Source organism: Natrix helvetica (genome assembly GCF_964273705.1).
Source record: "Natrix helvetica genome assembly, chromosome: 2".
NCBI lineage: Eukaryota > Metazoa > Chordata > Lepidosauria > Squamata > Natricidae > Natrix > Natrix helvetica.
In genome coordinates, this window is record NC_138552.1 from 41,710,143 (window position 1) to 41,724,220 (window position 14,078).

Genomic DNA, 14,078 nt, shown 5'->3' on the forward strand with positions numbered 1-14,078 from the left:
AGGAGTGCCACAAAATCTACAGTCACATATTCACACATTTGGAGCAAAATATAAGAAATTTAAGACAGCTCCACTTACTGTTACATCAATTTGAAGATTATGGTACATTATTTTTAGGAAATAGTACTTTGATCTTTTTTCTATCCTAGGTTGATGGTATGGAGTAATCTCAAAACTAATTAAAATGTACATATTTCGATAAATAAAATTGGTTTTTTTTTAAAATAAAGTGATGAAAAGGAAAGTAAATTTTTAATGTATTTCTTTTATTTTTCTTTACTATATACTTTGTAAATTTCTTTTTTATTTCTATTTTATCTTTTATTCATCTATTTTTATTTTTCTATTTTTCTCTAGTTTATATTAGTTTTTCTGTCGTACTTGTAAATGTTAATAAAATTAGTCTAAAATATGTATGTAAAACTTGTATGGAATCTGGGATTTAGACTTTATATCAATTATGTGAAAACGATGATTTTTAAAATAGTTTTTTTTTACTTTAAAGGATGAATACTATATCCCTAAAATATCCCAGAGACAGTATTTACAATTACATTTATTGACATCCCAATAGGGCGTTCAGCATTTTAAGTCTTGGAAACAACTGGGTGATTATTAAATCCAATGACACAAAAAACCTTCCAGGATTACTTTTTATATAAATTCTGTTAGTGTGGATCATTTTGATATACAATTTGTAATAGTTGAATGGAATAATGAATAAGAGATTAGTTTATCTAGACAATGGAAAGAAGTGTTAACATCAATCCCAGAATTTCAATAGATCTTCGGTTACAATTCATTTAATAACAATATCAACAACAATACTTTAGACTTACTGAACTCTATTGTGTTTATGTAGAAAAAGCTGGATAAACTGTCATGTTGTTAAAGAAAGATGCAGTCAATGCTTCATGCAAATATATGTTTGTACAGTATTTTATAACTGTTCTGCTTTGGGAAGAAATCATTACATGTAGTAACAAGAACACTATTTAGTGTTGTCACATGTTCATTTTTTATAGAAACTAGATTCCTACTACATGGAAACTGACATTTGGATAAAGAAAGTTTTTTTAAAAAAATATATGCATTATTCTACTATTTTGGAAAGGTAAAGATCCCTGCTTCTCTATGGACTTTTGGGTTGATACTATTACCGATTGAAATGAATTAGTTATGAATGAGTTATCGATATAAATTCATTTTGTATAATTATAATAAAATTTGAAATACATCTAACATTAATTGCAATCCTTATGTAGACATTTTCTACTTTAATGTATTCATAAATGTGTCCTGTATAGTTTGGGTATTTTTTTTTACTGGTTTTGGTTTCATTTTTCTCTTTCTTTATAATTTTTCTGTACAGATGTAATAGGCTATGATAATAACTCTGAGAGGGAGGAGAAACAATGGTCTGATATGAGAAATCTGAGGCCATATATGGTTTAGGGCAGGGGTTGGTTCCTGCCAGTTCTAACCTCTTCTATAGAAGAGGTTCCACAAATCTACCATGCTGTTTAGAACCAGTTCCAGCTCCCTACCCCCGTCCGTCCACACCATGCTTGCCCCGCCCACCACTCACTGGCTGGCTCACCAATCACCCCTCCCACCTCTAAGAGTCCTATCTAAACCGTAAAGTCTTAAAACTGTCAAGTTTGAACATTCCTGGGTTTTTTTTTCTAAACGGTTAGGGGTGCAAGGGTCTTGTAACTTGACAGCTTTAAGACTTGCACACTTCAATGCCAGAATTCCTGAGTCAACATGACTGGAGGAGGAATTCTGGAAGTTGAAGTCCACAAGGCTTAAAGCTGTCAAGTTTGAACACCCCTGGGTTTTTTTTTCCTAAAGGGGTGCAACTTGACAGCTTTAAGACTTGCATGCTTCAAATGCCAGAGTTTCTGAGCCAACATTTTGGTTGCTAAGCAAGAGCGTTGTTTAGTGAGTTTCACCACATTTTACAAGTTGGCAATGCCCACCCAGTCACATGATTGCCAAGCCACTCCTACTCAGTCACATGGCTGGCAAGCCACTCCCACAAAGCAGGCCACACCTACAGAAGAGGTTCTAAAAAAATTTAAAACCCACCACTGGTTTAGGGAGAGCAGAAGAGCCAATAATTATTTTTGGGAGTTGATGTAAGATGAATTGATGTAAATATTTAATAATACAATATGATGTTGGCTATGTAATAATATACATGTGGTTATATGTTACAGAAATGGAAAAATAAAAACTTTATATATAATAAAAAGAAATCTGAGGCCAAAGTGGATGATGAAAGCATCTCAGAATCGACCTTCTCTAGTTCTTTGGACAATAAAGGCAGGGAAGGGGAGATGTTTTCAGACTTGCAAGACTCTATTACTATGATCTTACAATAAAGATAATATTAGTATTCTTAGTTTTGGTTTCCTGGTCTGGACTCTCTTTTTAAGAATTGACTACTGTTTATTCTTCTTTGATGTTTATATTCAATTGATAGATGTTCTTAAAAAACCTAATTTTTATAGTTAACTAAATATTTAATTTACAAATATAAAGATAAATATATCTAGATAAATGACAGCCATGATAAATGATAATCAAAGTTGGTATGCCTCACTATTTGGTTCCCAATACTAGGTTTTAAGGAAACATGAAAGAGATTCAGGTTTATAGGACTTCACAGGATTTATCCTGATAGTGAACTCCTGATTTTATTCTTAAAACCACTGTCACTTTATCAACATGCAATGTTAAGGAACATTACAATAGGACATTTTAATATTGTAATTAAATAACAAACTGCCAGTTTCTAAAGCAGTGTTTCTCAAACTTGACAACTTGAAGATGTCCGGACTTCAACTCCCAGAATTCCCCAGCCAGCATTCGCTGGCTGGGGAATTCTGGGAGTTGAAGTCCAGACATCTTCAAGTTGCCAAGTTTGAGAAACACTGTTCTAAAGGATTCACATGTAGGAGGATACAAAATTTGAATACATAAGTATTTATGAGCCTTATTTTTGATATATGTTTAAGTGCCAAAGGACTGTTCTTTTAGTCCTTTGAATGGATGAAAGCAAATGTCCACTTGAATACATGTAATAATACTAACCATATTATGACAGCACTTGTCATATTCACACAAATTTCCCCCTTTATGTATATGCAAACAAAATAGCTACATGCAGAGTTATTTCTCTTAAATATCTGGCAAGGCATATGACTGTTAGAAATTTGGCTGTGGTTAAAACAAAATTTAGCGCTCGTTAAAGCATTAAGAGAAATGCTGATGGAATCAAAGCAAATTGTCTGATAAAGCTGTAAAGTTATCCTCAACACACATAAATGATTGAATGCTACCATTAGATTCTCATGCAGACTCTTTTCCTGCAACTAGCAAGTAGCTACATAACCCTTCAGTGTGGTAACTGAATTAAGAACACTGTAAATTCCAGCAGTAGCAGTATCTTGAAAATATTACATTAAGAGATTTTTCATTTTATACTGTTGCTTCTTCTTCCTTCAGACCCACAAAAAACTGTGAGAATGTCACCTCTCCACAGCATGTTTTACCGATGTTCTCTAAATACACTTTGGGGTAGCTCAGTGTGGTAAACCAGAATTCTGTAAATTTACTATACATAACGTCCACTTTCAAAAACTTCCTTCTTTAGGTTTTGTCAAACACATGTCATGAAGGAACTTTCCACACTTCAAGAGTGGAAAAAAAGAAGAAAAAAAAGATAATTGGGTCCTACTTCCTCTCTGTAGGTTGGTTTTAATGGGTGCTGTCAAAATATGTCCCTTACTGAATGTGTTTTATTTTGGAAGAAACCAGAACTGAAAGGGTTAGGGTGTGTTACTGCAGTGGTTATCAGCAGACAGCCATCTAACCTTTGGTACTTACAGGAATTTTATGGCTCTTGATCATATTATCAAACTCTTCATTAATTTTTTTATATTTTTCTTCAGTGCGTGGGGTGAGGGCATAAGAGGAGTCTGGATCAGGGCTTTCACAGCCTTTGTTTTCTTTCTTGTTCAATGCCTGCCAGGTTCAGAGAAATATCAGAAAGTAAAAAAAAATGAAAGGGAATTCAGAGTACTTACACATAATCTTTGCCTGCTGATCATTAGATCAATATCTTCATTAATTTTCCTGTACTTGTCCTCAGACTCAGGGCTGTGACCTACTGAATCATCTGCATCGGGATCTGGACTGTCACAGCCATTAAGTCCTTTCTTTCTCAACGTCTGAAATACATAATTTAGAAAATTGAAGCCTTGACAGAGGCAGCAAGAGCGATTCAGGGCCTTTACCGCAGTACAGACTGGTTGAAGGCTGTCACATTATACATTAGGGAGAGGCAGTAAATTGAGATGTTTAGGTCAATAAACAGCAGATTTTGTTACCAAAGACAGCTCTCCTGAAACAGAATTAGTAAATGAAGAGAGCATAACTTCTAATAAAATATCTGTATTACCATCACAGCTTTTCTCTGGAATGGAAACATCAATAGTTTAAATGCACACAGGGCAAAGAATTCCATCAAAAAAAAAAAAAAAGAACTAGTAGTTCATAGTGAATAGAATGGCAGTACAGTATCAAGCCTACAATTGTTCTTATATTAATCTACAGATCAATCTTCCCTAATACTGCTCTGTAATAGAACTAAAATGAAGGAGTTAAAGTGATAATGGCCGTGTAATTGTCAAGATACTCTGACTCTTACATGTAATACCATAACCTGAAAAATCTTTGTTTTTTAAAAACATTTTAAATCAGTTTCTATAAAGTAAAACCTAATATAATCAGTCATTTACAGTAGCATGATCTTCAACATTAATGAAACACTTTGATCAATTTTTTTCCCTTGACACAACCTTACAAAAAAAAACCAGAAGAGAAACTGAAATAATTACTTATAAATCACTTTGGAGCAAAGAATCAGGTTAAATTTACAATTTTATCTTCCTATCATCTTACTAGAATCTAGTTTCATCAGAATTTTGAAGGAAGTCTTGCTGTACATCAAGTTCTGAATTTTGGGTAATATTGAAAATTAATGCATTTTTAGCATCTTATATTATTTATTTTTTTAGAAAAAAAAGCAACTTTTTTTTAATCCTATAGAGAAAATACCAGTCAAAGAACATGGGCCATTCAGATTTCTGAGATGCCAACAGTCTCCACAAAAAAAGTTAGAGATTTGAATTATAAAAAGGAATAAATCTTTTTTTTTTTTTTGCAGTACATCTCAGATGTCTTTCTCTGTCATTGAAGGCCAGCCAGGTCTTATGCTCCTTGCTCCCATTAGAAAGATTTATGTCTTGAGTAACACAAGGAGGCAGGAATTTGTGCTGTATATTCCCAATCCAACCCTATTGTGAGTATAACATTTGCCATTCTTATTTGGCAGTGCAGAAAGTTCAATAAAAATGCTTGGTAGCATTTCTGAATGTCAGCTCTTACTCATTCTCATTTTAAAAATTAGGAAATTTCTGTTGTAATGATTAATCGATCCATATAACTTTTTATTTTTACAATCCATACCTGAAAACCCAGTGATAGGTTGAGAGGATTGAATAAGTTTAGAGATGCTGAGATTTATTTAGTGGGAACAAGACGCTGAGAAATGGAAAAGGAACAGATGATGCTAAGGGTAATTCCCAAAGGATATGTAGGAGGAAGACCCCCCCCCCCCAATAAAACTTATGAAATGGCAATGGCAAAAAAAATGTCTGTTTGATAGAGACAAATTGTATGGGTATCACAGTAACATTTATATGAGTTTGAGCACCAAATGCAGGACAAAAGCCACTTATCCACTTACTGGAAAGACTATTGAACTTTTAAAAGTAGATCTTGAAATAATGACAGAGCCAAAAAAAAGCTACAAGGAAGTCTGGTCACTGATGGTGCAAAAGGCACTTGTACTCTTTAGAACACCAGGTGTAAAAGGAGTTTCTTATTTCACAAGAACACATGCAACTGGAACATAGAATGTGAGAAGCATGTACCAAGTAAAACATTAAACTATCTAACTATAGACTAAGGAGCCATGACAGTTGTAGGGTGAAGGATTGGGAAAAAGATGTATTTCAGACAATCCAGTCTATATACAACTTAATTAAATAAAATCCAAGTGGCAAGAATGGTAGGTATATATTTCTTCTACAAATTTACTCAGACTTCAGTGTCCTGAGGCCCCAGCAGGAGTTAAGTTTAGTCATCTAGCTATTCACCAAGGGCCCAGGAAGAGAAGAGAGGAAGGGGTGAATGAGTACACTTCAACTGATCTGAAAAATATGCAAGTTGGATTCTTGTTCCATGAGAGCTCAGCACTTCACAATCTGACATAAGGCTACATCACTAGGCATCAGCAATCTTACGTATTTTAGACATTCACACCTGTCAGCAACTCTGCACCTGTTGTCTACTCTGGCAAAGACCAAGTGACAGCAGCCAATCACAGCAGCTCTTGCTGCAACATGGCCATACATGGCTTTTCTCAATTGTGTTTCTGTGTACTAAGGCTGCTAATCTCTGTGGATTTCAGCAGTCTGCTTTTTGTCCTTGCAATGGTGTCACAGTTTTCAGTTCTTCTCTGAGTTAAGTGTTTAAGAATGACACATGCTGTTTCTTATACAAGTTTCCTTCCCACAATAGCCCACATATGCAAATGGGTTTTAAACTTGTTTATACACAAGTCCAGATTACCTCTTCAGTGCCATTTAAAAAAAAGTTTTTGTTCTCATTTAAAGAAGAAAATCCTTTTGCTTTATAACAGCTCCTCAATTCAATTTTCTGTAGATGGGTACTATGGGAAAAGTCTTACAGTAATATGGTCATTGTAAAAATTAAAATAAATATGCATTGATATTCAGCCAATATTTTTAACTATGGCTTAACTATGGCTTAATTATTTTTAAAATATTTTCCAAATATTAAATATTTTTAAATATTATCCAACTATTTTCTTCAGAATGAATAAGACTTTTCATTCAGATGTCAGTTTATACACACCTTATTACTTAGTAAAGTTAAATTCAAACCTGTTAAGTTTTTGCCACCTTTTATATATATGGAAGTAGGCTACTGAATGACTGTATCACTGTACAAGTGCCCATGCTAAAAATCATTTTTCCTTTATCCACTCTGTTGAATCTAACCTTTTATATTTTCTTTATAAGAACAATATCCTGAGGTGAAAAATTAATTTCTTCTAACTTTTATTATTTGATCAGATCATTCCCTAATATCAATAAAACAATTTCACTAATGCAGTTATCCAATACCTTCTCCACCACCTAATTCATACTTACCTGAATATTTTTTGTTAAAAAACAACAGCCCAAAATAAAACATTTCAGATATTATTAGCATTTACTTATTTAATGTTAGTAAGACTCAGATAAAAGCACAAACAATCTAACATGAATTTGTATCCGGTGATGTAAAAACTGTATCTTCAATGATTAACACATGATTTCTGACAGATACATGCTCAAGACCTTAGTCAGAAACAACATTCACTTCCCAATTCTGAAGTTATACCAGCCCCAAAGTGACTTAGCATCTCCATCTCAATCTTTGAGGGAGGAGGAAAGATCATATACAGTACTGTAGGATAAAATAACAGAAGAGGAAACTGGAGGATATCTGAGGAGCTGACAATGCTGAATTTAAGATTTAGGAGACATACACACCGCGTGACTGCCCGATATGAATCTCCTGCATCAACTTTCCAATTTTTTTCAACTATGCCACTACCATTTCATGTTAATATTGTTTCCTTCAAAGCTCAACTAATTGCCTGCTCTCCATTTAGCAGCCTGTGGAAATCTTCACTGGAGTAAGACTGATGTTCTGTCTGTCAGTGTTGTTGTTACAAATAAAGTACTCTTGTTCCCAAAGCCTGGGAAAAAGCAGCAATTGATAATTTTCATTTACCATCTAATTTGGCTTAATATTTATAGAAGCATAAATACAATGTAATCTAAGCAATAAATGAAAAACACTTAAAACAGAACTTGAACCCTTTTAAATTTTTTTATAAATATCCTTGCCATATACCATGAAAGGAAAATGTACACATTGGGACTCGCTGCAGTGGCTTTCCCACTGCCAGGGTCAAGTGAAGCTCAAACAGAACAGAACCCGAAGGCCTTTTAGTCCAGCATTTATTTCCATTGTATACAAATGCGAAATAAACCAATTATGTTAATTCCAGTGGTGTTACTCTATAGTCAGAATATTTATTTCAGTTATGCATGGTTTACAAACTGAAAGTAGCCCACTTTTTTCCAAAGACAACATATCATTTCTCTACATATATATCTACAAGATGACAGATCCATATATAGTACCCTGACTTTCAAGACATTTTCTAAGAAGCTATTCCATGCGCTACACACAGGGAAAATTAGATTGCCCAGTGAAGGCCAGACTAAATCTGAGGAGACCACTACTGATTAAGGTGTCTTTTCCATTCATATATAAAACCTTGGAAAGGACAGACTTTTCTGAATTCTTCCTTTATCCCATATTCAATCTCCCAGAACTTGATTGCTCCAGACACTGTCTTAAGTGAAACGGGCTACTGTAAAGGCAGATTCAAAACTACTAGCTCAGCCTTATGTTTTAAATATGGAGGTAGTAGATATATGAATTTTTTGTCTGTCTCTTGAATTATCTGTCTCTTCTTACCTCCTTTGGTCCTGACTACAGGGCCAATCTGGTTCCAAGCTGAATATGGCAGAATGATACACCTGCTTGCAAACACGTGTAAACACTCTCTCTCTATTTTATGTGTTTAGAAAAGCAACAACAGAAGTACATAAAACTTTTGAAAAATGTAATATGTATAAACCTATGGCTTAAGCTTTACAAATAAAGGCCTGAAACTTTAGTATTAATTTTCTTTGCTACTTTTATGTCCTACAGATGTAAACATGTTAATTAAAGCACAAAATTAAAAAAAACTGAGAAATTATATTATAAGCTGCATCTAACAAGGCATACCATGTTTTGGAGATTTTTTGTTCTCTTAAAGTAGCCATCCCTAGGGTGGAAACATCAAAATTATCCTTTACCAGTAACTATTTTTAGGGCAGGAAATGATGTGTGATGCAGCCAGCAGAAACTGAATGATAGAATATAATTACTAGAGGCCAACTTTTCCCCCTGGACTTTAGAATCAGGCATATAATAGGCCTAGGAACTGTAAGCAACCAATCTTTTGGTTTTGCATTTCATCTAAAAGCCTACACTTACAGAGGTGGCACGAAAGAAGAGGCTTTGCAATGATGACTCAACTGAGAACACACCACCAACATGCTAGCAATCCCATATTTGGCAACATGTACTAGAGATATTTAATAAGCCCTCCCACAACAACTGGGTAACTAGATAATAGGATTATTATTTTTTTCTTTAAGCATTTTCAGATTATATTTCAGCAGTATTTTCAAGCAATGCTGTGGCTGCCCTTTCTCAGTGCCTGGAGGCTGTAGGAGTATGGATGAGGAACAACAGGGTTCAAATGACAAGATGGAATAGCTGTGGATGCAAAGGACCTTAGGAACCAGTTGTTTATCATCTTTAGTTCTGGATAGAATTGCACTAACCCAAACAAACCGCAAGTTGGAATTTCTCCTCGATTCACAACTCCTACTCAAAGAGCAAGTGGTAGCAGTGGCTAGGAGGGCCTTTGTACAACTTCATGTTGCGTGCCAGTTGCGCCCTGTCCTGGACTGTGACTCCTGCACCTGATCACTCAAGTCCTAGTTATCTGTTGGTTGGATTACTGCAACAAGCTCTACATGGGACTACTCTTTAAGAGTATTCAAAAGCTGCAGCTGGAGCAGAAGGCAGAAGCATGCACAGTTCTAGGGCCCCTGTTGTATGAGATACAATATAATACTCCTGTTGTATGAGGTGCATTGGTTACGAGAGCTGCTTTATAGGGGAGATGGGTAGCATAAAAATTTGATACATACATACATACATAATGCATACGTAACATAAAAAACATACATAAAAACCTCAAACAAAAGCTAACTAAGAACTGAAAATTATTAAGCAGGCTTTCTTTAGTGACATTACTATGTCACAGTCATCTTTCAGTGGGAGCAGAGGCAGATTAAAAAAAAAAACCTCATCCCTACCTCCAGATCTCCAAGTTGCCTGCTTCTGGTTTAAACTTTTTACTAAATTATGAATGGCATACAAGTAATAGATTAAGAAACATAACATGTTTGGGATACATACTCTTTGAAAATGATTCAGAAGTGTTTCAGAGTTTGCACAAGTAATTTCTTTTCTGCTATTGGTTGAAGTGGACAAGCCAGAAATAATATGAAGGACTGCTTTAAGGACTCAACTCAGTGTGACTTTTAAATCACACTGTGGAAGTCTAGAGAAAGGCAAGCTGTAGAGAAGTGTTGTGTCTGCAAAAGGTTGAAAGATTTGTTCTGGGGTGCACCAGAATTGTTGATATTTGCAAGCATGAAATCTGTGCTAAGAAGTCCCATCACAATTTTAGTTGTTTACTATGTCATAAGCAATGTATATATTCTGAGAGTAAACCTATCTAAACATTCCAAATAAGTGGTGGTGATTGTCTTGGCAACATTTCGGCGAGGTCTCACTCGCCATCTTCAGGCTGGGTTTTGGGCTTAAACCATGGTTGGAGCTGCCGTCTTTCTATAAATCTTGGTGTGGGTGTGTGAAGTGCTGGCTTTGTTTCAGTAAGCGGAATGATTAGCTGTGTTGCTGTATTATGATTGGTAGATTGGTGGATTTTTGATGAAGGCTGCTGCTTCCTGCACTGTATTGATTCTAATCCTGTTTCCCTCCCAAAAGATCAACATTCCTTCTGGCAATAACCATCTAAACCAAATTCCTTTGTTATATAATTTCTTTGATAAGGAGGAGTACTTCCTCCTCCTCTCTCTTATCTTTTTTGGAATCTGCTTAAGGATTTCATCAAAAAGAATTTCCTCCTCCTAGAGGACGAACATAGCAAAGGTAGTGGGAGGGAAAGTATGCTGCAGGATAAGAAGGAGGGGGGACTGGAGGCTCCTCTGGGGACAGGGAGGAAGGAGCAATATCGAAAAGGCTCAGATCACAAAAATAAAAGTATTTGAAATGAATAGCAATTGGTGATACTCTAGAAAGTGACAAAGGAAAATGAATGAACACATGGTTGACATTATAGAATAAGACCTTGTTTTCTGCTTATCTTTTATCTTTTGTTTTTAAGATTGTAAAAACTATGAGTGCTGGATGGGTTTCTAACACTAGTGTGGGAGCTGCCAAATTTTTTTGTATATCCCTTTACCTTTCCCCATATATGTGTAAAAACCAATAATTTTTTTTGGAAAAAAAATGATTGGTAGATTGGTGCTGGCTGTGTGTCCATTATTGTTTCATGTTGTAACGCCCTGGGTGATGGATGGGGCTCGTTTGTTGACTAGGGCTGGTTTCCAGAAGTCTGGTAGGCGGGAGGTATCATCACGTTTATTCATGTTGTGGGGGTGTTTCTCTATTTCAATAGCTTCCATAATTATTCTCTTGTTGAAGTGTTCAGTTTTGGAGATTAACCTGGTTCCTTCAAAAGTAATTTCATGTCTGTAGCTTTAAGGTGCTGGAAAAGGGAGGAAGTTTTTTTCATTTTTTTTCATACTGTGTTCTTGTGTTCTGCGATGCGTGCATTTATTCTCCTGTTCGTTTGTCCTATGTATGTTGCAGGGCAGATTTTGCATGGTATTTCGTAGACTCCTTGGTTTTCTAGCTGGATTTTGTCTTTGGGGTTTCTTAAGATTTGGGGTTTCTTAACGTTGCCAAGACAATCTCAATCTTACATGGGAAAAGACCCGAATACAACAAGATCAGCATACCTAAACCCGTGAAAATCTACAAATATATATAAAATTTTCACAATGCATATTGACTTCACTAAAAATCCAAGGAACTCAGAATCCAAATGACCTAAATGGAACCATGAAATTTCTGAATTATTTTCAAAATCACCAAAACAAAAAGAGGAACTGAAACACCACCAAATATATGCCGTGTCTTAACACATTCTTTTACTATATTGCCATAGTTGAGATTCAACTCAAACCCAGAGCCACATGTTGTGAGATGGGCAGTATATAGACATGAAAAATAAATAAACTCTATGATTACATAGAGTCTTGAAAACTTTAGATATGGTTCTCAAAGATCAAAATTGTTATGAGAAAAAGGGAATATTATTACATTCATAATTTGAGACTATTTGTATTAACTACTAATTTTAATTAAGGACACATATACATATCACTGTACATTTTACTAAGGCACATTCTAACTTTTAAAAAGTGGTTCTTAGTTTTTAAAAAAGTGAATATCACCCTTATATTGTCACACACACACACATACACACGGACAGTTTTTCCCAAAGTCTTACCACTTTTCAGAGGTTTATTTATCAGAATGGTATATTTAGTCCACTTTTCTTGTGCCCATGTTTTGGGTTTTACATGATTTCCACCCCTCCTCTTTTATCCAGAGTATATCCTGTGTGGTATTTTCAGTTACAGTGACCACTTGCCTCCTGGTGGTTAATGTAATTGTAGTGGTTAGAAGAAAGCCTTTTTTACTCTAATTGTAGCAAAGTTGTGTAATTCTTTGCTTTAAAAGATCAACACCATTCATCCTGTGGTAGCAATTAAATTTTCTGTAGCTGTTTCTCTGCGTGTACATATATGTCCATATACCACTACATTCTTGTCTCTAAACTGATTTGGATTTGTGAAGCTGGATTCTTTTCAAAGTAGAAGAAAAACCATCTGAAGAGTTAAAAACAGGCAAGGCAAAATTGAATAACAACGGGGGTGGGGGGTGGGGGGAGCAGTCACTGCTATAGGCACAAAGGAAAAGGGAGCAGTTTTCTGGCTAAAGTTGCATGGGATTGGGTGTATCCCAATTTATATGGTGCTGCTCATACAGATCAAGGTTTCAGGGCACAATGCTATCAGATTTAACACATTCCATTACAAGGAAAATAAATTTTCAGCAATAACATCTTATAACAATGTCCTGTCACATTTTAAGAATAATGGAGACTCTAATTCTAATTCCAATAAGATATCTACTTTGCAAAAATCACATGCTATTTATTTATCAATCAAATTTCTATAGCTGCACATCTCACCAAAAGCTCTGGGTACCACACAACACAGATAAAACCACATGTAAAGCTATAAGCATCACTTTAAAAAGTAAAAACAGAAATAAGAAATCTAGGCAAAGAGCCGATAATAGCCACTTCAACAACAGAGCCATGTAAGCATCTCAAAGACAAGTACTTTGTTACTGCTTTAGTATAGGGGTATCAAACTGGTGGCTCATGGGCTGGATGCGTCATGTACAGCCCTTGCCTGCCCCAGCTCTGTAAATGGGAAAAGCATTGTGAAACGTCACATGACAGCAACATGACATGGCGAGTTTGACACCTGTGCTCTAGCAGAATGTGAAGTATCTCTCTCAAAGCTGTTAAATCAGGGGTGTCTTTAAGATTTGTGGACTCCCAGAGTTCCATGTGGGCTGGCTGGAAGTTGCCATCCACAAGTTTTAAAGTTGTCAAGATTGAACACTTCTCTCTTCAAACTGTCCTAATATTTCATTTCCAAATTGCCCCCAATCTATGAGAGATTTTTAGAAGCAGAGTCAAAAAGGAAAAAGAATAATTACATCCCATGCATGAATACAGAAATTCTGTCACAGAAAAAAACTAGCCAATGTCTTGAGCAAATTATATATGTTATAGTACTGCTGGTTATCGAATCCTATAGGAATGGGGTTTCCATACCCCCTGCTGTCCCTCACAGCTTTTATAAGCAACTGGTGAAAGACACTAACAGGATTTTGGCCAGTTACACTGTAGTTATTCAACTGGGATACCTGTGAAACAGTCAAGAATCAGGTTAGTTGCTTGTATTTGCAGTTATAGAAAAGAAAAGCAGCAAGAGAAAAATGAACTGAATTAACTGAAAATAGAGAAAATGAAGTGATTCCAAGCTGCTTAAAGGAGATGTAAAACA

General features: G+C 35.4%; 1 protein-coding gene across 9 annotated transcripts in view; it reads right to left on the minus strand.

The window, feature by feature from the left end:
• The window catches only part of MEF2C (myocyte enhancer factor 2C), a 173,197-nt gene that overhangs the window by 45,478 nt on the left and 113,641 nt on the right, over window positions 1–14,078 (minus strand). For 6 of the 9 annotated variants that reach the window (XM_081942907.1, XM_081942901.1, XM_081942902.1 and 3 more), the window contains one exon: window positions 4,095–4,238. In XM_081942907.1, coding sequence (XP_081799033.1) covers window positions 4,095–4,238 — 144 coding nt within the window. Of the gene's footprint in view, window positions 1–3,894; window positions 4,033–4,094; window positions 4,239–14,078 lie in introns of all 9 variants that reach the window. The other 3 variants (XM_081942908.1, XM_081942906.1, XM_081942909.1) reach the window with 2 other exon arrangements.